At 36.7% G+C, this 22,907-nt stretch overlaps 4 protein-coding genes across 11 annotated transcripts; 2 read left to right on the forward strand and 2 right to left on the reverse strand.

Moving 5' to 3' along the window:
- The first annotated feature begins 927 nt into the window (after positions 1-927).
- LOC100257748 (EID1-like F-box protein 2) lies at positions 928-5,035 on the forward strand. Of its 5 annotated transcripts, none has more exons than XM_019224974.2 (4): positions 930-1,064; positions 1,157-1,211; positions 2,824-3,598; positions 4,995-5,035. In XM_019224974.2, the coding sequence occupies exon 3, from the start codon at positions 2,833-2,835 to the stop codon at positions 3,571-3,573; it is 741 nt and encodes a 246-aa protein (XP_019080519.1). In that variant the 5' UTR covers positions 930-1,064; positions 1,157-1,211; positions 2,824-2,832; the 3' UTR covers positions 3,574-3,598; positions 4,995-5,035. The 5 variants fall into 5 exon arrangements, 4 of the variants coding, with proteins under 4 accessions (XP_059598786.1, XP_019080519.1, XP_059598785.1 ...); XM_059742802.1 differs by lacking the exon at positions 4,995-5,035 and adding an exon at positions 4,642-4,942 and having other exon boundaries at positions 2,692-3,598; XM_002284188.5 differs by lacking the exon at positions 4,995-5,035 and adding an exon at positions 4,642-4,942.
- Positions 5,036-5,781: 746 nt separating this feature from the next.
- LOC100243877 (uncharacterized) lies at positions 5,782-10,836 on the reverse strand. Of its 4 annotated transcripts, none has more exons than XM_002278964.4 (6): positions 10,723-10,836; positions 10,468-10,599; positions 7,169-7,242; positions 6,993-7,072; positions 6,639-6,790; positions 5,782-6,073 (listed from the first exon to the last, which is right to left on the reverse strand). In XM_002278964.4, the coding sequence occupies exons 1-6, from the start codon at positions 10,724-10,726 to the stop codon at positions 5,997-5,999; spliced, it is 519 nt and encodes a 172-aa protein (XP_002279000.1). In that variant the 5' UTR covers positions 10,727-10,836; the 3' UTR covers positions 5,782-5,996. The 4 variants fall into 4 exon arrangements, with proteins under 4 accessions (XP_002279000.1, XP_010661122.1, XP_059598788.1 ...); XM_010662820.3 differs by having other exon boundaries at positions 10,685-10,774; XM_059742805.1 differs by having other exon boundaries at positions 5,782-6,790.
- Positions 10,837-11,355: 519 nt separating this feature from the next.
- On the forward strand, positions 11,356-13,883 carry LOC100266202 (pentatricopeptide repeat-containing protein At3g29290). Its single transcript, XM_019224973.2, has 2 exons — positions 11,356-13,026; positions 13,515-13,883. The coding sequence occupies exons 1-2, from the start codon at positions 11,356-11,358 to the stop codon at positions 13,722-13,724; spliced, it is 1,881 nt and encodes a 626-aa protein (XP_019080518.1). The 3' UTR covers positions 13,725-13,883.
- A 398-nt stretch (positions 13,884-14,281) lies between these two features.
- Positions 14,282-22,227, reverse strand: LOC100252611 (chaperone protein ClpB3, chloroplastic). The gene is made up of 10 exons (XM_002284207.5): positions 21,747-22,227; positions 21,106-21,324; positions 20,368-20,605; positions 18,993-19,188; positions 18,421-18,475; positions 18,131-18,281; positions 17,661-17,969; positions 16,457-16,722; positions 15,307-16,233; positions 14,282-14,737 (listed from the first exon to the last, which is right to left on the reverse strand). The coding sequence occupies exons 1-10, from the start codon at positions 21,984-21,986 to the stop codon at positions 14,408-14,410; spliced, it is 2,931 nt and encodes a 976-aa protein (XP_002284243.1). The 5' UTR covers positions 21,987-22,227; the 3' UTR covers positions 14,282-14,407.
- Between the last annotated feature and the right edge of the window lie 680 nt (positions 22,228-22,907).

Raw genomic sequence — 22,907 nt, forward strand, 5'->3', positions numbered from 1 at the left:
TGAGTAGCAGGGATGGTGGGGAGTTGAACGCGTGACAGGAACCTTCATCTTTTTGTTCTGACACCAAAGGCCATCTCATCCTTGCCCATCCTCTTCCTCTGAATTTGTGCAGTTTGAGCCTCAGCTTTTCTGTTTGATCCATGCTGACTTGTTGGGGTGGGGTTGCATGGCTTTTTTATCTTGGACCTACGACTCCTACTCCTAGCCTGGTATGAATATTTCATGAGGAGTAATAAATATGACATTTTTTTTTAACTTATATAGAAAGCCAATCCAAAATTTCCTTAAAAGGAAAAAATTGTTTTAATCTTAGGGACTTGGGAGTTGGGAGTAGCTTCCAAAAGAACAGACCCCCAGTGCAGAATCGTAGTCAGCAATCTTGACTTGGTAGTCCTATTCTCTTCCAAAACGACTCCTAGGGTACTTCTAAAGTTTAAACTTTTAAACTATTCCTGCATGTTGAGAGTAAAATTTTGATACTCCACACTCCACTTTTGTTTTTGTTTATTATAAATTAAAAGTATATATAAAATGAGTTTATTACAAAGAGTGTCTAACAAAATAGAAAATAAAGCATTTAAAGAATTATGCATATTTAAATTATTGAATCTCAATCATTTAAAATGTAAATAAAACACAAAATAACGACTTGAATACAAATAATTTTATCCATGTCCCGTCTTATTATTCCCAGTGTCTTCCAATATATATATGTGCGGTCGGTCCAATACATAGTGGATACCTATTTCATACTTTAAAAAATAAAAAATAAAAATTATGATTTTGTGGGATAGAGACAAATGAGGTGAAACCAAAACGTCTGCTTCATGGTCCAGGTGGCTCTGCATCCATTCGTCCTTCCTCTACCCAAAAGTAACCGCCCTGTGAGTGTAAGCTATCTCACTCAGGAAATAAATAAAATATTCTTGGTGCATTTGTATATGAGCGGACCCAGCCCCAAGTCCTTTCAATCTCTGCAACCAGTTGCAGAAGCTCAATGACTACATTTTCTGTGGACGAAATTACCCCTATCAACAAGGGGAATTTACCATCTCTTCTTGCATGTATTTCTCTGACATTTCTGCATTTTATTATGGGTTTCACACTTGTCCTTCCCCACATCCAAAACCCTAATCTCTCTTCTTCTTCCATGCAGGGTCTTGATCTCTAGGGTTTTGAGGCCATGAGGAAAGGGGACCTTGTGAGCTGAGGTGAGTTCTTGGCTCTCGGTTTCGTGCTGATTACGATCTGCTCCTGTTTGGACTTCTTGCTTTTCAAATCACTAGTATTTTGATGTGGGTTTGTTTGATTTTTGGGAGCATCGAGTGCAGAGGTTCTTTCTTTGGATTGGAAAATTCTTCACGTTTGCCATGGGTTTCTTGGGAAATGGTTTCAATTTTGATTTTTTAGGGTGTTGTGGATCTGTGCGTTTGGTGGCTTTTGATATGCACTGAGAAATTGCACCTAAATTGTGTTCAGTGATGTGATGTCTAGTACTAGGAATTGTGATTTAGGTCTGTTTGGCTGCTGAGAAAACCTGGTGAAAGAAAAGAATTAGAAATTTTTATTTTCGCTTTGCTATAGGACAAAACAAAAAAAAATGATTTTGAACTAAGCCCGGTTCAAGTCATCTCTCGTTTGCTTAGCTCAGCTGAATTTTCCTTTTCTGTAAAGAGATGAGAGTGACTGAAGATATTACTCAATAGTTTTGTTTCCTTTTGTTTACGTCGGTTTTCTCGGCAACCAAATGAACCTTTCATGTGTCGTTGGGCCATCTTTGGTTGGAAGGTGGAAATTGAGTTGCTGAGTTGTATTTAATGAAGCATTAAAGGTTATAAATTTATCATCTTGGGTGGCCTATTAGAGAAAATTTGAGCCATCACAAATTCAATGGCGTGGGATCGGTTCTAGGATTTGATGAGATGCCACCACTCTAGATTTCCACTACCAGTTGTACTGATGTCTTTCATTTCTGTTATTGTCTTGTTTAAGATGGTGAATTCATACACAAGATCATATACTAATACTCAATGAGCAAATACAATTTTCACTGCATGTCCAAAAGTTCTGCTGATCTGTTAAAACCATCTTTTTCTCTACTAGAAATGCAAAGATTTCTCACATTATTTATGATGTGGGGTCTTAAAAAGGTTATAATTTGTGGACATCCTGAAATATGAAGTACTGCAGAGTGGCTTGGGATGAAGCTTAGATGTCAAAAATTTGACATTTTGTAGAGGTTAAAATCTTTGGGTATGCTGTTAATGGAGGAATGCTAGATATGTGCCATTTAAATAAAGTTGTTATTCCTTTTTATCTTTTTCCATCTAACGTTTTCATTTTCCCTGTTTGTGTTGCTATTAACTCAGAAAACATATTTACAACCTTTTGCATCAGCAGCCTAATAATAGGATAATTTGAATGCTGTGTGGTTACTGTGAATAGCTGCCTGACCAGAATAAGTTTTAATGTCTTTTGTGTTAATCAAGATGAGAGCCCATTGTCAGTTTTTTTTTCTTTCCTCTTTTAGTCCATAAAGGCTAATGAAATATTGGTATCTTAATATGTGAACTTTTTATAGTATTGGCATTGAGTAAGTGCCATCTGATTTAATTGTTTTTTCTTGGATTCTGAGATTATGAGTTGAAAGGATCAAATTTAACTTCTTCCATTTTGGGTCATGGTTTCTAGTGTTTGCAGTGTGTGGTTTGAGAAATCTTCTCTTGTTATCAAGTGTTGTCACTGTTAATGTTTCATACGGATAAATCTTTGTTAGCATGTACTGAGATGCTTTCCGATCATCTTCGCTTTTGATCTTACTAGGCAGAGACAATGATTTTAACAAAGCAGTATCGTTGCATACACTCAGCAAGTTGTGCATGCACAAAAGGGCATCTGAGTGAAGATGTGATTTTCCTGGTTTTTCAACAACTTAACTGGAACCCTAAGTTGATTGCCACTCTGTCTTGCACATGCAAATGGTTTGATGACCTTGCTAAGAGAGTACTTTGGAAGGAGTTTTGTCGGGCAAGAGCACCAAAGATGATGCTTGATCTACAATCTAGTGGGAGTCACAGTGTTGATGGGAACTGGAGAGCACTTGGGAAGCTGCTTATCTACTGTTCAGGGTGTACCAGGGGTGGCTTGTTTAATAGCATTCAAATCCCCGGTCACTTTGTTTACCGAACACGGTTCTCTAGGACATCAGGGAAGAGTTTTCTTTTACCTCAATGCCGAACAGATGTCTTATATGTGTCTGACCCTTGTGAGCATCTTGACCAAGGGGAGGAGGGGGATGTGGGGTTCTTCCGGGGGGTTTTCAAATCATTTTCTATGTCAAAGGTTCGAAAGATGCTGATCAAAAAGGGTGCCCAGCTTCATCCAACAGAGGTGTGTCCTTACTGTAAGGCAAAGCTATGGAGCATGCTTCAGGCTAAAATGATACCGCAGAGTGCCAGCTGCAGATTGGGCGCTTATGAGGACTGCATTGAGTATTATGTGTGTCTCAACGGACATATGCTGGGGATCTGCACTCTCTTACCTTTATCAGACTCCGAAGAGGCATCTGAGTAGGAGTGGTAGTGGGGATGGAGACCAGGTAGCCTCTCTCATCAGGAATAGAAGTTCTATTTTTCTTAAGACATGATGAACTATTAGGTAGATTCTAAAAATGATTTCCCTATTGCAGTACATCAATTTTCAATTTAGTCTGACATATTAGAGAAATTATGATTCTAGTTCAGGCTTCAGAATAAGTTGGAAATGAATATTTGTGTCGAGATTTCCTTGTTGCATCTGCAGTACAACCTCTCCATTCATGTGGGTGGGGAGGCTAGTATTTGCTCCTTGCTTGCCTGGGTTAAGCCAACCAACTGTCTGCCTTATCATCGTTCCTACTTAATATTTATAATTGGTTCCTATGTAGTCACTCGATGGGTGCAGTTGCACTCTCTGGGTTCCCTTGGAGAGCATTTTTATCCAAGTCAAAAAGATATGAAATGGAGGTGGTAAGTGTATCTACCTGTTTTTTTAGGCCAAGGTGATCCCTCGAGAGGGTTACCATTAACTAGAAAAGAAAATCTGTTATATGGAACTGGTTCATGGTGATCTGTGCTGTGCGATGTTTATTTTGCGATGCCAGGCAAAGCATGTATTTTCTCGAGTTGAAGTTTGATATGCCTTGTTTGGCAAAAAAGGGGTGGACATTATAGGTTTTGTCCCAAACAATTATTCACTATGCCTTCTCTGGCATCATTGTTGGTGTGTGTGTTTTTAAATTTTAACTTAATTTAAAGCCACAAGTTCATCCTACAGCTTTAGTGTGCATGATGGAGATATGATTTAATTTCATCAAAATGTAGAATTATATTTTATTAGGAACCTACAACTTTGCCCTACGGTTTGAGTGTTTTAATGGCAAGCATTACCTGATCAAAGTTTATCCTGCAACCTTAGTGTTTGACCTGGAAGCATTATCTTATCAAACTTCATCTTGTGACTTTAGCATTTTGTTATTTATTTATTGCCCAAGGACCGGTTTTGACCTTAAACTGTGTTTTCTCTACCATGCTCCTTCTATATCATAATTCCTTTCAAATAAGGTTGTTGCTTATCTGACGTGATATGTTCCATTTTGGACAGTCGTCTAATCATCCCAAATGTGGGTTAGCCTGTCAAGTCATTTTGTGTTTAGTGGAAGCTGAAGTCAACAACCCCTATTTCATCTGAAGTTTTTGAGCACGCTGCTTCCCAATCTGGCCTGGTCAAATGCATTTTAGCCAAGGCTTAGAAGATACCGCTAACCATTTCTTGCTCTTGTCCTTTACTTAAATCAAAGTTACTGTGAACCATGTAATTCTATGTACATTGTCGTATGCCCTATATGTGTATCTGAATATGGTAGATTGGTTTCTGCAATTATCAGGACACTTTTTTTGTCTTATTTATTGTGATTAATCAGTTGTGTAATCTGTCTACTTTGCATGAATTTCTAGACAAATTTCACCCATCCGGGAGCATGGTACTTTTTTAGACATTCTTGACATGTGTGGAGAGTAAAGTCGCTTCACTTCTCTATTTGATTCATCAATGCTCTGAGTTGGAAGGGCAGAACTAAAATGAGATTCACACTCCTTAGTCCAATGGAGGGACAACCTGTAACCGATGTTCAACTTTTTCTTCCCCGAATGGAAGTCAAAACCTGTGTCTGGGAACTACTGGAATTTCTCCCTCTTTATCTAGTTGGCCTTTGATTGTATTTGATTTTCTAGCTGTTCTTCCCTCCAAAAGAGAGGTCCTTCAGGGAATTGTCCGACTCCTTTGTCATTCGTTGGAAGACTTCTGCAGCCCTTTCTCTAGTCTTTGGACAAAGAATGTGAAATCCATCTGGTAGGAAGAACACCCCTCCTGTTAATAAAGCAAATGATACCCACTTCCAGTTCTGTATCTGAGAATATTAAACATTGGGAATCTTTTTCTGTATGTTTCTCGTGTTTTGGAATTTAGGGTTGCACGAGAAAAAGGCAGACATGGCGAATTCTTTGAGCATTGAATGATCCTACCACTCGACCATATATTATTTTCGGTTTAAGGAAATTGGTATCGCTCAGCTTGTGTTGCTTTGAACACAGAGGATGAACTCTTAAAAGAAACTGACAAAAAATCCTCCTCCCGGTTCCTCTTCAATTTACCAATTGCAAAGACTGAAGTGAATTTCTAAATTTCTAAGTATGATATACCATAATGGTGACTCTATATAAATTTAGCCATCAACAAAACCACTTTTGCTTAGGTTATAAGAAAGTTCGGCTATGATTTTCGAAGATGAAAGAGTACGCATTTTACAGGGCAAATTTATACAAAAATGGGTAGTGGTTGAATGATGGCGACATAAAAACATTCAAGCTGCTTACAATTAACACGGAAGCAAATGCAAGAAGAGATTTAAACAAAAATGCATGCACTTTTTTAAATCTTTTTTCAGTGTAGTTGTGCAACTAATTTGCAGTCTCCGTGTCATCTGTCTCCGCTGCTTCCAAGTCCAATCCTGTGATGCTCATCCGCCCAATGTTAACTACACGAATCAACATATCATGTAAGTAACAAACTAAGGAGAATGCATTTAAAACAGACCACAGCAAAGTAAAGCACTCGGACATTTGAAATTACAAAAACTGCAGGATAGAATGATTTCAAGGGGGATCTGGCTCGAAACAGGCCAGGTTCAGTGATTCTTAGGGGTCATTCTTGAAGGATTTTTGCTAAAATTTTACCAAAGAAGCCACTATAGATCCTTCTCAAAAATCTTTCTTCCCGTAAGTTGCATCCACTTGCACCTGAAAAATAAGGTTTCAAGCAATTCTAAAGCTCCACAGGTGTTCATTGCAATTAACCTGTAAATCCTTGGCATGTACACAATATAGGCTAGTAGACACTGTTGAATAGCAGCCAAAAACACCTATTATGCGACTATAGTAATCAATCCTGACTTTCTACTTCCAGAATGATCCCAATCAAAGAGTCACATCACTTAAACCATATGTAAGGTATAAAGCTGGGACCCCAAGTTCTTGCTTGATCAACTGTGGCAGCTTCTTGTAAGTTATAAATGGGGGAATGACAGGCACAGAGTAACTTACCAACAGCATCTAGCCCTGCTAATTTTGGCATGAACTGTCTAATATGGTCTTCGGCTGCTTTATCAGCTTTCAGTGTCTCACACTCAAAAGAAACCACAATCTTGTTCTTCCCATGCTTCTGCTCAACCATACCCACAACATCCATCTCCCACCTGTCTAAAAACATACATTACAAGCTAAAGAATGCTTGAAGAATAAGAGATGTAAAGGATGATAAGCTGCTGAAAATTTAATAGAGTTTGCATATAGATTAAGAGCTAACAGAATGACAATAAACATCATTGAACAATAAAAAGAAAATTCCCAAAGAATGTAGTGCATTCAGAGTAATCAGGTCATTCCAAGATGGTTTACCCATGAGCACGATCGATGCTGTGGAACCGAGCAGCATCATGGCCTCTGCACTCTACTATGACAGTTTGTTCTCTCTTACTCTGAAAAATAAAAAAGATAATCATGTGTAGATAAATATTGGAATAAATAAAGAAGACAAAAGGAAAACAGCAAGTTAAAATGCAAACAGGTCCTACACTAAAGTCTGTGATTGTGAGCTTGATCAAGCGGTAATCCTCGCCCCTGCTGCATTCTCTTTCACATGCCAACTCTTTGACAGAGGAAAACAACAAAATATGAATATGCATACACAGTATAACAAAGAGAGGAACAGTGCAACAGAAAAAAAAAAAAAAAATTCAGCTTTGACTGATGATTTTTCCAGGAGACAACAGAAAAAATGGAGTAATGTAGTGTCTTACATCCAACATCCCAACTAGACAACACTTCCTGGCAGAACACAATTGATACTGTGATACATAAAAAAATATACTGGAATGTTAAGGCATAACAACTCAGTTGTGTTATGCCCCTTATCATCTGGGATGAGTGGAAATCTGAAAAACCAGAGTAATAGAATATTAAATATAATCTCTGGTAGCTTCACAACCAAATTCCTTCCCCACCAGCCCAAATTCATTAGGTAAGAAATACTCTTTGTTATTGTATAGCTGCCTTGCTTTCACAAGGACCCAGAAGCAACTATCAAAGATTTACTTGCAGAAACTGGACGCTACTATTTATATCGTTGAAACAAAAGATCTTCCAATTCCTCATAAACCACTGTAGCTGGGTTGGAGGAAACAGTATGATGGAATCAGTGGAAAGATAAAACAAATTTATCGGAAGTGAGAAAAAAAAAATAAAGGAAAAAAGAAGTTAAGTCCTTGTTCATGTGAGTAAATCAAGATAGAACCACCGCTTTTGCAAATTCCATCTGTGTAAGGATAATAAACTAACCAGTTAATTATGCAAATGAAAATTAGTAAAAGTTCTCCAAAATTTTGGCTTTTCCTAATGATTTGATGTAGCTTTCTGTTGCACTAATAAACTTTTAAAAATTTCTCATACAAACAAATAAATCAAAAGATTGTGTAATTTCCACATTATCTTTTCCATAAAATTTTAAAATATTTCTGTTAAGTGAATAACTGTGGATGATATTTTTTGCTAAATTAGAACAAGTAAAAGGAGAGTTCTATATAAGACGAGTAGAAAAATCACGGTGGTAACTCATTAAGTTTTCAGGAAGAAATGCAGTAAGGAAAATAAAGATGTACATCATTACGAGTAACATCTCCTAAATATGTTGCAAAAAGGCTCATCTAGAGCACATGGGCATAGTCATTATCATGTATCATTTTTTTTATAGTGAATAGAATATATATATATATATATATATATATATATATATACATATTTGTGTGTGAGTGCGTGCGCACGCATGTACATTGAAAGTTGAAACTATGAAATATAGGGTAGCATATAACCAATTTTATGAAAGATGGTAAGATCTAAAGAGTTAAACTATAACATATTATATAAAAACATTGAATATCAGAGTTTTAAAAGGTTCGAATAAACAAAAATATAACTTTAATGTATAGATTCATCACATAATTTACAAAAATAAACTTCTAAAATTTTTAGTTTTAGTTCCAAATTCTAACCAGGCATATGCCATATCCACTTCCGTATTTTGTTGATTGATATATATATATATATATATATATATATATATATCTTTATGTGTCATCTTCAAAGTTCCAACTTTTCATATATTCTTCATTGTTCCTTCCCCACCGAAATAGAAATTAAGATAATAATAATAATAATAATAATAATAATAATAATAATAATAATATATTAAATAAATAAATTTATTCACTAATTATCATCATTTTCAATGTCAACAATCAAATTATTCAAATGAAAATTCTGCAATATTTGTTGTAAACTTACTTAACTTCTAATATAGCATTTGACAACTAGAATTCAACTTTTTATATAAGATTATTTTACCCATTTTTTGTTTTTATGATCAATTTTAAAAATTTTAGTACATTTTAAACAATTAATATAATAAATTATTTTTACAAAAAAAAAAATTGAATTTGATCTTTCTTAAAAGTTATAAAAAATAGTTGAAGAAGTATGTACCATTGTATCATTTTATCACGCATTGTATTGTATATCATATATGTGTCGTAAAGATAGAATTTAAGAAAAGATATAAATTCCGATATGTATCAATTTTCATAAAAAATGCATCTTATCATTGTATTGTATCGTGTATTGTAAGTTTTTAACACCTATGCATGTGGGGTTTAAGGGAGTCAGTTTTGGAGAAATTTTATAAATATGTTCAATTAAGAAATTTCTGCTTTGAATCATCACCAGATGAGATGTACAAGCAACAGGATAATATGTCAAAAAGTGCTAAGTGACATACAACCAAACAGGTTCTGAATTCTTCGAAAGTAAAACCTGAGCTCCTCCATATTTCTTTGATCCAAAAGCATTTGACAAACTTAAAATAGTGAATGAAATAATATGGCAGTGTGGCTCACGCAGAAGTGAGGAAAGCCTATATGAAATACCGATCAACATTCTCCAAGGATGCAAATGGGTTCTAATGAACATTATAATAACTCAACTTATGCATCAAATTTCAAGATTATGAATCAGAAGCACCAAACTCTATCTAAAACCAACCATAGTTGTAAAAAGCGTCGCTAGGCCCAAGGCTCAATCTCTCCCTAATTGTAAGGCCTTGTTGGAGAGACACACCTATCTAATTTGTTTTTTCTTTTTTAACACTTTTATTCTTAAAATTTCTAACCATACTTTGAAATTTACATAATTTCATTTTTTTGTTGAATGCCTCTTAAATGTTTGAAATCTTAAAATTTTTATCACTCGTATTGGATTTGGGATCATATTTTATAAAATGATTTGCATTCTAGGTTGCATTTCACATTTTTTAAGCGCCTGTGTCTAGGGCTTTGGAGACTAGGGCCTCGCGTCTTTTAAAACTATGATCCCAACTAAGAAAAGCAATCATCCTGCAACACCATGCTTGCCTATTAGACATAAAGGATAAACAATGTTTATGCTTATATCTGAGCCCCGGGTTTCATAACTATCATAATGACAAAACAAAAGGGACCAAAATCCATGAAAACAATATAGAAAAAGCATGAAAGCAAAACACTTGCAGATAAAATTCCCAAATCTCTTCTAGTTATGAGAGAAAATATATTTTTTAACATTCTTTAGTTCCAACTATATTTGGGATAACCTTCCTATGAAAGATTCCAATGCTTTTCCATCTGTCCAAACCCTCCCCACCAACACCCAGAATCAATCAAGGCAAATCCTCATTCTCAACACTAGAAAAATACCCTGAGACCAAACAGTGTGACATGAAATAGTTGGAGCAAAAGCAGGTGAACCCATTAGAGGGGTAGCATACAATGAGTATAGGTGTGTGTACCAGTGCCATGAAGGCCAAAGCAGATGGCATGGGGAAGTTGGATGAAGTGGCCTGAAAGGGACCCACATGGCAACAGTGCTATTGATGCTACTCCTTCCCTCACCACCCCTTCCTTTCTTTCTTCTCCTTCTTCTGCAACAACAGATATAAGAGTCAGCCTCTTTCGGAGTCAAAATAATCTAAATTTACATATTTCAGAATTGGGTTTTCTCATTACCCATTTACTTCAAAGAAAAATAAATCAAACGAACTGACCCATTGTTTGGCCTCACTCAAATAGGGTTCAAGAGTCGAAGAGAGGCGCTTTTTCAATAGAAAACCCCGAAACGGTGCGTTTTGGCAGGAGAATAGAGACAAAGCAAAACGGTGCGTTTTAAGGAACTTTTTCTCCCCATTGAAATCCAGTATCTTTCCCGTGAGATATACAATAGACGGCGTCGTTTAAGTCTCCTCTACACTTCGATATCACTGCTCCCTCTTGAATTTTCCCTAGCCATTACTGGAGAAAATTCCGCTCCCGCCACTCTCTACGTGGTTTCACCTCCAATTTCTACTAACATCATGGATTCATGCTCGTATTGAGGTAATTTTGCCCATATTGAAGGGTGTTTTTCTTAAGCTATATTTCCATCTTTTTCAAGCCAAAAAGTTCATATATCTTTGCGGGTGTGATGTAAAATTTGATCTTTTTGTTGTTTGTTTTTTCAAGCATGAAGTTTGAATAGTGGGAGTGGACTTGCCATAGGTCTACAATTAGCTTTCGTTTTTTGAGGGCTTCAACGATTTCCTGCAATTTGGTCATTCACTTCTGGTTGGGTTTTCGCCCAACAGAATACGTTGAATGAAAAAATCTTCAATTCATGTGTTTGCCCCTTTCGGAGTCCAATTATGGCAGAAGTATTGAGGAATTCACTTGCAATCATCGTCACCTCCAGTGGGTTTACTTGCCAATACTACTCATGTAGACCAACTGGTGGATATAGAATCCATTGCAGTTGTTTTCCGCGTTGCTTGTGTTATAATTCAACTATAAAAACAAACAAAAAGCAATTGAAAGGGCATGGCGTAGATACGATTTCCTTGAGGGAGAATGGGCGCTCTCAGTTTGAGGTCACTGGACATATAATGATGGAAATGAATTTGTTATTTGGGTCTGAGAGGAGGGATACTCCACGCATTGTCTCAAACATGGTTGCTTGCGTTCAGTCTGGTTTGGTTTGTGAGGAGGATGAGGAAAATATGTTGAATCAAAGAAGAAAAGAAGAATTTGACCCTAGTTATTTTGAACAGAAATTTCCTCCTTTGGGAAATTCAGAAATTCACAAGAACCCAGATTTTGAACATATAGGTGTTGCAGAGCCATTGACGATTTCAACAGGGATATCCAGTGAGTTTGAAGATAAGTTGCATTTTTTAGAGGAAAGGAATGAACAGATATTATCTAAAAGAATATTGATGCTAAGCAGATCCAACAAGGTCAGAAGTGTACTAGAGTTGTATAGGACCATGGAATTTTCGGGTCTTCAACCCAGTTCACATGCCTGTAATTCTCTTCTTTCTTGCCTCTTGAGGAATGAAATGCTTGATGACGCATTGAGAGTTTTTGAGTCGATGAAGGCAAATGAGAGCACTACCGGGCATAGTTATAGCTTGGTACTTAAAGCAATTGCAAATATTCAGGGCTATGATTCAGCTCTAAAGATGTTCAGCAAATTGGAGGTGGAATGCAAAGTAAAGAAGGATTTTGATGTGATTGCTTACACCACAATGATATCAATTTGTGGCAAAGTAAATAACTGGGCTCAGACTGAAAGAATATGGAGAAGTATGAAGGAAAATGGTCTTGTTGGAACAATTGTAACTTATCGTCTATTAGTTAGCGTTTTTGTTCGTTGTGGGCAGAATGAACTAGCCATTGATGCTTACAGTGAGATGATTCAAAATGGATTAAAACCAGGTGAAGATGCAATGAAAGCTATTATTGGTGCATGCGCAAAGGAAGGGAAATGGGACTTGGCATTAAGTGTTTTTCAAAGTATGTTGAATGTTGGTTTGAAGCCGAATCTTATAGCATGCAATGCATTGATTAACTCAATTGGGAAATCCGGGAATGTCAAGCTGGCATTCAGGGTTTATGATGTTATGAAATCTTTGGGTCATACACCTGATGTTTACACATGGAATGCACTGCTTGGTGCTTTATACAGGGCAAATCAACATGCAGATGCACTTCATCTCTTTGAGAGCATTAGAGAGCAGAGCTCTCAAGTAAATTTACATTTGTACAACACTGCTTTAATGTCCTGCCAGAAGCTTGGGTTATGGAATAGAGCTCTACAACTTTTATGGCAGATGGAAGCTTCGGGACTATCAGTTTCATCTGCATCATATAATCTTGTTATTGGTGCTTGTGAGGTTGCAAGGAAACCAGAAATTGCATTGCAGGTTTATGAGCACATGGTTCAACAACAGTGCACTCCAGACACATTCACCCATTTGTCTCTAATAAGAAGTTGTATTTGGGGATCGCTTTGGGCTGAAGTGAAGGAAATTCTAAATGTAAGTTAATATTTATGAGAATTTGATAGCATCCAACTTATTTCAGTTACCTTTAGATTCGTCCATTCCTTTCCAACTTGTTAATTTAGAATCAGAGAAAAATATCAGTGTTGATATTTTCTTCAAGGAAGTTTCATATGAAAAGAAAATTTTTCCAATAAAGCCTCAACCATTGAACTATAAACCTTTCCCACAAATTGAAACCAAGGATCGTAACTTTTTTTCTTTCAATAATATAAGACCTTATTACCAGGATTCAATCCTCTTGATCATTGGTCTTTGAAGTTTTCCTACTTGGGGAATGTGCTACTGTATCTATGTGGCCCTTGACACCCATGATGTTGATATCTAACTTAATGTATTTGTAATGTGTAATGCTCCGTGGTAATTTACAACTTCTATGTATAACACTACTATTATTTCTTTTCTCATTTTCTTTTCATTTTGAAAAGAAAAAGAGGATTTCACAATATTTGTTGGTTATGCAGAGGGCTGGAACAGATGTTTCTCTCTATAATGCTGCTATACAGGGGATGTGTTTAAGAGGCAAGATTGAATCAGCAAAGAAGCTGTACATGAGAATGCGCAAGAGCGGCCTTAAACCTGATGGGAAAACTCGGGCATTGATGCTTCAGAACTTACAGAAAGATGCAATTAGGCCAAGTAACAGGCGGATTTCTCATCCCAGAAGATACTGATAGAAGAAGACACAAGAAAAAGACATTTCCCACAATTAGTGTGTTAAAAATGTCGCACATTGTACCATGTGGGTTGTTCTTATACCATACTTAAGCGAAGAACAGGTTCAAAGCCATCAATGTAAATAAATTATTTATTTTTAGTAGTATCTTATGTTACATCTAATGTCTCCTTTCCTTTGGATTTCTTAATCTGATAAAAAAGAACTGCCAGGTTCCAAAAAACACAGATGCAGTTAAGCTCTTCATTTCGATTAGATGGATGGTGGCTAGGGGCAATAGTTTTGCGCCCACTATGGCTCACTCTAAATAGGATTCGCATTACCAGCAGGATAGGAATATGAAAGTCCCACATGTTTTCAACACAGATGCTGCCCTATTTCCCATTTTCAAAGGACTATGATATTGGACTTTCATGCCCTGTAGAAGGATTCAACTCCCCGTTTCTCAACTGATTTTGCGCTGTGTTAAAAGACCCAAGGCACTCTGGGGAAATGTGAATAGTGTTAAGCCAATGAGAAAAGAAAAGAAAAAGAAAAGACAATTCTAATACACACTAGATTGAGAGATGGAAGTGCAGCATGCAAGGTGAGATGAACATCACCTTGTATAAACCGGATATCTTTATAGGCATTTGTAGAAAGTTAGAAACTAGAGGTGACCATAAAACTACAAAAAGACGTTCAGATGGTTTGTGAAAAAGCTTCTTGGCCTTCTGCAGCTGGTGTGTCTGAATCAGACTCCAGTTTTCTCAGAATTAGCTTTTGCTGGGGAAGCTGGCCATTGGAAAATGCTGTGACCTCTGTGTCAATCAACACCGTGTCCTCGTCCTTAAACTCACCCCTTAATATGCCCTTGGCAAGTTCATTTTCAACATTTTGCTGGATCACCCGCTTGACTGGCCTAGCACCATAATTGGGATCATACCCAAGACTTCCTAGGAGCTGAATCGCTGTTTCGGTCACCTGGAGTTTCATCTTCCGGTCTGCTAGTCTCAACTGTACCCGTTCCAACTGGAAAACACATGCAAATTATAACCAGTGCTGAGATTGCATCTCAAGGAAAATAATATTACTAAGCAGAAAATTCCATGCAAAGAAAAATAGAAGGTATGATCAGATTGAAAGCATTAAAGCTGATAATACTCAAGTCACTTCAGAGAGAGACGGATGAAGGGTTATCTTCTGTATCTTCCCAAAGAATTGACCAATGATATGCAGGCGTTTTTGGAAGGTTGTGAAAGGTCCAGTTTTTCGACAAAATAAAATAGACCCGTGTTGTACACACAAAACATTGACTGTTCATAGGCCAACCATGTTCTGAGCAAGAAAACATGAAACCAACCCAAGGTTGGGTTGTCCTGTCAGAACCCAAGCTGCACCTTTGAGAACTCTACCAGTGGGGGACTCAAATTGGTATGGGAAAAGATGAAGTTTCTACATCATTAAGGTCATTGTGATATACCTCCAATTAGAATAAATCTTGATCCCCATCCCATCAGAAAAACAAGTTTAAATGCAAATATATATATTCATGAAAAAATCATTTTTAAGCAATCAAACAACAGTGTAGAGCAACTTACCTGTAACTTGACAATACTGCTTATCTGATCACGGTCCAGAGGCTGGAAAACTATGTACTCATCAACTCGGTTCATGAACTCAGGACGGAAAATTGATCTTGCAGCATCCATTACCCTCTGCTTAATAGTTTCATAAGCTGTCTCTTTTGGTAAGGTCTCATCGTCCATATTGAGAATGTACTGTGAACCCACATTTGAAGTCATAATGATGACAGTGTTGGTAAAGCTCACAGTGCGACCCTGTGAGTCAGTCACCCTCCCATCATCCAGGATCTGAAGAAACACATTGAACACATCTGAATGGGCCTTTTCTATTTCATCAAACAGAATAACTGCATATGGCCTCCTGCGGACTGTCTCTGTCAACTGCCCTCCTTCCTCGTAACCAACATAACCAGGCGGTGCCCCTATCAATCTTGAAACTGCATGTTTTTCCATGTACTCGCTCATATCAATTCGCACAAGGGCTTCTTCAGTGTTGAACATGTAGGAAGCAAGGGCCTTGGCTAGCTCTGTCTTCCCAACACCTGTAGGACCCATGAACATGAAACTAGCAATTGGGCGGTGTGGATCAGAGAGACCTGCTCGGGACCGCTGGATGGCCTCAGCTACTGATCTCACTGCAGGATCTTGACCAACGACACGTTTATGTAGCTCTTCTTCCAAATGTAACAGTTTCTCCCTCTCTGATTGTTGTAGCTTGGAAACAGGGATACCAGTCCATTTACTGACAATTTCAGCAATATCATTCCCTGTAACCTCTTCTCTTAGCATGGATTTCCCAGATTTCATATACTCATCCAACTCTTTTTCCGCATTTTCAAGTTGACGCTGCAAAGAGTTCAGGCTCCCATACTTGAGTTCAGCAGCACGATTAAGGTCATACTCCCGCTCAGCCTGCTGAATCTCAAGATTCACCCTGTCAATCTGTAAACAAATACGCACAATTAGTAATTTCAAATGCTTCTTTTGTCAATTTCCATTGGTTTCATTTTATTTAACTTGAAAGTCAGCACATTTACTTTCCAATTAGATCCAACTTTTCCAAGCCTGAGACACATAACAAAGCTGTTCTCATACTGACAGCACAAAAAATGAATACTAAAGAGGAAAATAAGTTATCTGCATAGTGAAAAATATAACTACAAACCTCTTCTTTGATTGACTGAAGGCGTGTCATAACTGATTTTTCATGCTCCCATTGCTCACTCAGCTCTGCTTGTTTCTCTTTTAACAGAGACAGCTCAGCCTCAAGGCGACTCAACCTATCTTTTGAAGCTTTATCTGTATCATTTGTAAGAGACAGCCTTTCCATCTCCAGCTTCAGTACAGAACGGTTGATCTCATCAAGTGCAGTGGGTTTGGATGTAATTTCCATTTTCAGTTTAGCAGCTGCTTCATCAACTAGGTCAATAGCTGCAGAAGATATGAGAATGTTAGCATACATTGTAACTTCAAGATGCTAAAATATCAGCTCCATACAAGTAGCTGAGATGTTAAAGCTGAATATGCACCAAACCACATACGTTCTGTTCAGAAACTCAAAAATTGGACGGGTGAATAGTTCAAGAAAACAATTTCCAGGAAGAGGGAAAAAATTGTTCTTGTTTTTGTTTATCCCTCCCTTGGGCAAAGGTGTGGAGGGCTGCCCCTTTATGCCTAATGTGGACTTTATGGAAGGAAAGGAATGGGAGAGCGTTCAATGATATCGAACGGGTTGACCAAACCATCAAATATTCATTTGTGTATTTTTTTGCGAATTGGGCTAGGGTGTATATAGAGGATCATACTTCGGTTGATTTTGTAGATTGGTTATTCGTTAAGTAAAGGGTGCGCTCATTTGTCTTTGTGTTGCCTAGTGTTTTGGGCGTCTAGTGTATACTTCATGTGTACTGTTTTCGCCATTTTTTGGCTTTTCGAATACATGCTCTTACCTATCAAAAAAAAAAACAAAGGCCTGGAAAAGACAGTTAAACAAGTTTATCACATTAAGCTGAATTCAAAATGTTTGAATCTTAACCTACAGGCATCAATTTGGAAGACTGGAAAGTGATATCGAACCCCATGCCATCTAATAGATGGTAAAGGAAATGCAAAAATAATGTTTTGGTGCTACATACAAGTATTTTGTTGTCCCCCAAAATACTTTCATAGCATTATAATGCTGCATACATGCATAATGTTTATTGAATTATTTCCAACAGTGTGCTTCAATACAGGCCATCTGACAATTGAATTGGATTCCATCTCACGATGTCAGTGTCATCGTTTATCAGATCACGATCAAATGAGCAGTTAAATGGATACTAGACCCTTTAAAACTTGTTTATCCAGTATGTGAGTATGACTATTACCTTTGTCAGGTAAAAAGCGACCACTGATGTAACGATCAGACAGAATTGCCGCCTCCACAAGTGCACTGTCAGAAATGCGGACACCATGATGCAGTTCATATCTTTCCCGCAACCCACGAAGTATGGAAATTGTATCTTCCACTGTAGGTTGATCCACATAAACTTGCTGGAAACGACGTTCCAATGCTGGATCTTTCTCAATATATTTCCGATACTCATCCAGTGTTGTTGCACCAATACATCGCAACTCTCCACGACCAAGCATCGGTTTCAGTAGATTGCCCGCATCCATTGCACCATTTGTAGCACCTGAAACAGATATATGGAGTTAATTCATTGTCATCCATCTATTATCAGTTTGTTAACAAAATATCATCCAGCATATGAAGAATTGATCAAGCTCCTTTGCATATTTGTCAGACTTTGAAAAAATCAGGCATCTGAAAATAGAAATTATGAAAGCAAATTACCTGCTCCAACAACTGTGTGGATCTCATCAATAAAAAGGATAGTCTGGCCATCTGATTCTGTTACTTCCTTGAGTACAGCCTTCAGCCTATCCTCAAATTCCCCTCGAAATTTTGCCCCAGCTATGAGTGCACCCATGTCAAGAGATATAAGCTGGAAATGGAAAGATCATATCATTATCAAGGCTTCAGTACTTGAATTGATAGATTAGACATCCCAACCCTTCATGATAATGGGAGAGAGACATATTTCAAGGAGAAGCAGGAAAAGATCTTTTAGACAAAACACACACCTTACGATTCATCAAAGCTTGAGGCACATCCCCTTGCACGATTCTCTGAGCAAGCCTGTTGAAAGGATATATTTCAGATAAAAAGACACATGAGAGAAAGATATCTCCAGGATTAGAAGCAACTATCTTAGCAAGTTTATGAAGCAAAGAAGCAATTCAACCTGTAACATTTCCCAAGCAATGCCATATAATAAACACGCCTGCTCAGAAGGTTGTGGCAATCAAAGTTGGCCCATATTCAAATATTGTTATCACTATGCTTACCTTTGATGCCACGTCCTCACTAATAGCAGCACACTACAAAGTCCTACTAAACTCTAATCCCCTGAGTGCTAGATGCATGAGCCCAGAGGGTATGTATATGGGTGCATTAAGTTTGATCTTTAAGCTCATCGGCTTAAAAACACCAAGTTCATTGGTAGAACAGCCACAAGCTGATAAGCTTGTAGAAAAAATAAGCTAGGAGCACTAGATTTTGAACCTAGCTCAACCAGGGATCATAACATCCAGGGACACTGAATTCCAATTACAAGACTCGATATGAAAACAAGCAAAAAAAACAAATTGCTTACCCTTCAGAAATTGCAGTTTTTCCAACACCTGGCTCACCAATTAGCACAGGATTGTTCTTTGTTCTCCTGGAGAGAATCTGGATGCACCTCCGTATTTCATCATCTCTTCCTATTACTGGGTCAAGCTTTCCTGCTTTTGCCATGGCTGTCAAATCTTTTCCATATTTCTCAAGTGCTTCATACTTCCCTTCAGGATCTATAACAAACTCAAAGGTAAGAAAAATTACTACAAGATAAATTTTTTTAAATGCAAGATTATTGTAAGATATTGATCATACAAAATAGCATATAAAGTTCCTAAAAAGCAACAGTGAAGCAATTTCATTAAACAACATCAAGATTCAAGGCAACATGTGCTAAAGCTTTAAATAACTGAAGCTATAAGAATCATAGTTGTTAAAAACTTAAAATACACAATATGATAGATACTTCATGAAAATCAATAGGTATCACAATCCATATCATAATTTAAGCATCTCTTGCAACACATAAACAATACGATATATAATGTACAACAATACATACATCTTTAATCATTTTTTATAATTTTTAAGGAAAATCAAATTCAATTTTTTTTTCTTGGAGAGAATTGTTATATTAATTGTTCAAAATGTATGATATGGTTAGAAATTGATCATAAAATGGGGGGAGGGGTAAAATAATACTATATGAAAAGCTACATTTTTTTTTTGTCAAAGGTCATGTTGGAAGTTATAGTAAATTTATTCTTACAATAAATATTGGAAAATTTCCATTTGAATGATTGGAATTTTGACATTGAAAATGATGGTAATTGATGAATAGAAACTTTTGCTTAATATACTAGTTTTGCAAATATAATGAGTTGGAATTTATAGAATATAAAAATTAAAACTTTTGAGATGACATATAAAGACATATATATATCAACAACACATATTAAGTCCATATGCCTAGTAAAATTTAGAAATAAAATTTATATTTAAAAATTTTAGAAGTTTGCTTTTGTAAATTATATGATGAACCTATACATTATACTCATATTTTGTTCGATTGAACATTTCAAACTCTAGTATTCAATGTTTTCAGAGTGAACCACTAATTCAAGTTAATGAAAAACAGAAATTTTATACGTAAATAACTACATAACCATGATTAGGCAAAACTTGGACTGATTCATGCTGCCATCTACAGGCCATGGTGTCACAATGTAAAATCCAATGTTGAATGGTTTAAATTTGCATCTGAATCCCCCATCCACATTCAATAGTTACACAGGTTCAGAAAACCAAAACAAGTAACCCTCATGCAAATTCCATTATTCATTCAAGCACATTAGCAGAGAGATAAAAGTGATTACTAGCTGAAAAGTAAAAGAAAGAGAAATGATTATCACCTTGATCAATGACTTGTTGGCGTCCTCTTATGGCCTCGATTGCAGATTTTAAGGCTTTCTGGGAGATTTGAAAATCCTTAAACAGTTGCTTCCCAAAACGTTGATCTTGTACAAAGGCAAGAACCAAGTGCTCAACTGACACAAAGGAATCACCATACTCTTTCTTGTACTCCCTGGCCCGCTGAATCAAGCTTTCTAAGTCCCGTCCTAACATTGAACCAGCTGATTCACCAATAACCTGGCATGATCGGATAGATGCAGTCATAAATAATCATGCACCAAGCATAAAATTGACAGAGAAATAAACATATAAAATGACATTATGCAATCCAACCAATTAACCCAGTACATGATGCAACATCACCTAGGCAGCACACAGGACATGATGAACCAAGTTCCGGGATTCACACATTTACCAGGATATTGCTGGTAGAATGCACCTAGAGTAATACTTCACAAGTGAATGAGGAAAGGCTACATAAGGAGTGAGTGACCATTCATGGGAAAGACTAAGCTATTATTTGAGTGCCTCCAGCACCTATCACATGGTTCTAAGGTTTAACTAAATATAAATAAGTGGGCTAACCTAGGTTTTCATAGCAGGGAGTAAAACAAGTCAATTTCTTTACACCAACTTAGAATGTGAAAGGGGCTTCTGATACCACAGCTCGACTTCACCTAAGGAAGGCGTTACAGAGTCACAATGCCGGGATAAAATTCAGATACTTTATAAGTCACCTTAGGCTGGCGTTGAATGAACTTGTCAGTGGCATCAAGGAGACGGGTATTGTCAACCCCAGCCTTCGAGAAGATTCTGCGAGCAAGTCCATTCTTCTGCTCCAGCAGAGCCTTCATCAAATGCTCTGTCTCTACTATCTGATGCTTGTTCTCCTTTGCCACTTCTGGTGAAGAAACAATTGCTTGCCAAGCCATCTCTGTGAAATCTTGTTGAGTGATCTGACATCATAACATGTAAAGCCCATTTCAGCATACTGAGAAATCTATGCATAATTCACTTTGCTGAGATCAGAAACTACATAAAAAAAAATGCTAGTCTTGAAAATTTCATCCTTCTCAGTGGATCACCATTACAAGGTGTACAGTGGAAAAATGAAAAACAGAATTCATTTCAAAATCGAACCAATACAGAAGAAAACCAATTTCCATCGTTTGATTGACGAGAAAACATGGGAATAGAATACAAAATAGCGCGTTGAATTGAGATAAATTTTCATGTCAAGAAAAAGCACTTCCACGAAATCAGTCTCTATTAACTTGGTTGAAATCGGTTTTCCATATTTGAAATGGGAGAAACTGAGCGAGCCAACAAATCAAAACAGGAAAGAAAAAAATGTAGATAATAGGAGTACAAGACTCACCCTTCCACCGGAAGCATCGCATCGAACAACGAAAGACCTGGGACACTTACCCGACCCAGCAAACCGTTTGGAAAGAAAGACATCGTTTTGCTTCAACCTCAACGAATTTAGGGCTTTCAAAGACCTACGCCTTGCAGACAAGTTGAGAGAGAGGCGGGGGTGAGGAGAAAGAGCGGGTCCGTTGGAGCAGTTGGTGGGAAAACGAAGGTGAACACGGGAAAACGACGTCGTTGCGGCCATTAGGAGGTTTGAATTGGAAGAGAGAAGGGTTTTGTGAGGAATTAAATAAATGTTTGGGCAGAGTCTTCTGGGAGGTTCTGGGGGTGTGGGTGTTTGGGTTGAGATTCCAGAATGTGAAGCTAAAATTTAAAATAGAGAGTTCAAGAACTCTGTACTGCTCTCGTCTGTTTCCTCCCTTCACACACGTGGCTGCCCATTATGGAATTTGGATATGAATGTTGAGATCCTTTTCTAATTTTAAATTATCCTGTCTAAATAGATATCACCAAAAATCTAACTTCCAAATCCATGTCTATGAAATTCTTGTACCATTCAACTGTCACCAAATATTAATTTTTTTCTACAAAGCCATGTAATTCAGGTACATTTAAATTGCACGATATCACTTCATTAGTGATGATATTTTCAATAGATGATGGATTGATCTTTTTGATATTTTAAATTAAAAATATTAAAAATTAAAAAGATAAATATATCAAAAAATTTATGAGTGAAGTGATAGAATATATATATATATATATATATATATATATATGAAAAATAATTAATAATGAAATAATAATATAAAAAATGATAATATAAATTTAAAATAATGACAAATCTTTGTTTTTCACCCATACTTCATCCATTTGTAGTTTACATAATGGACTTTTTCACCAAGTTCACCCTTTTTTCCAATTATTTTGGCTACTTTTCTTGTCCATTTTGATAGATTTTTTTCTATCTTCTACAATTTTATTTATTTATTTTATTATTATTATTATTTTTTTTGCTTTAGCCAGGTTTTCAAAGAAATAACCTCAAAATTTCATCATTGCCTATGGATTTATAAAGTTATTGGAAAATCCAATGCAAGAAATTTTCAAGAATCGCATGTCAAAAAATAAGATTAATATATAAGACAAGTCAGAAAAAGAAATT

Source organism: Vitis vinifera, chromosome 14 (assembly GCF_030704535.1).
Source record: "Vitis vinifera cultivar Pinot Noir 40024 chromosome 14, ASM3070453v1".
Lineage (NCBI taxonomy): Eukaryota > Viridiplantae > Streptophyta > Magnoliopsida > Vitales > Vitaceae > Vitis > Vitis vinifera.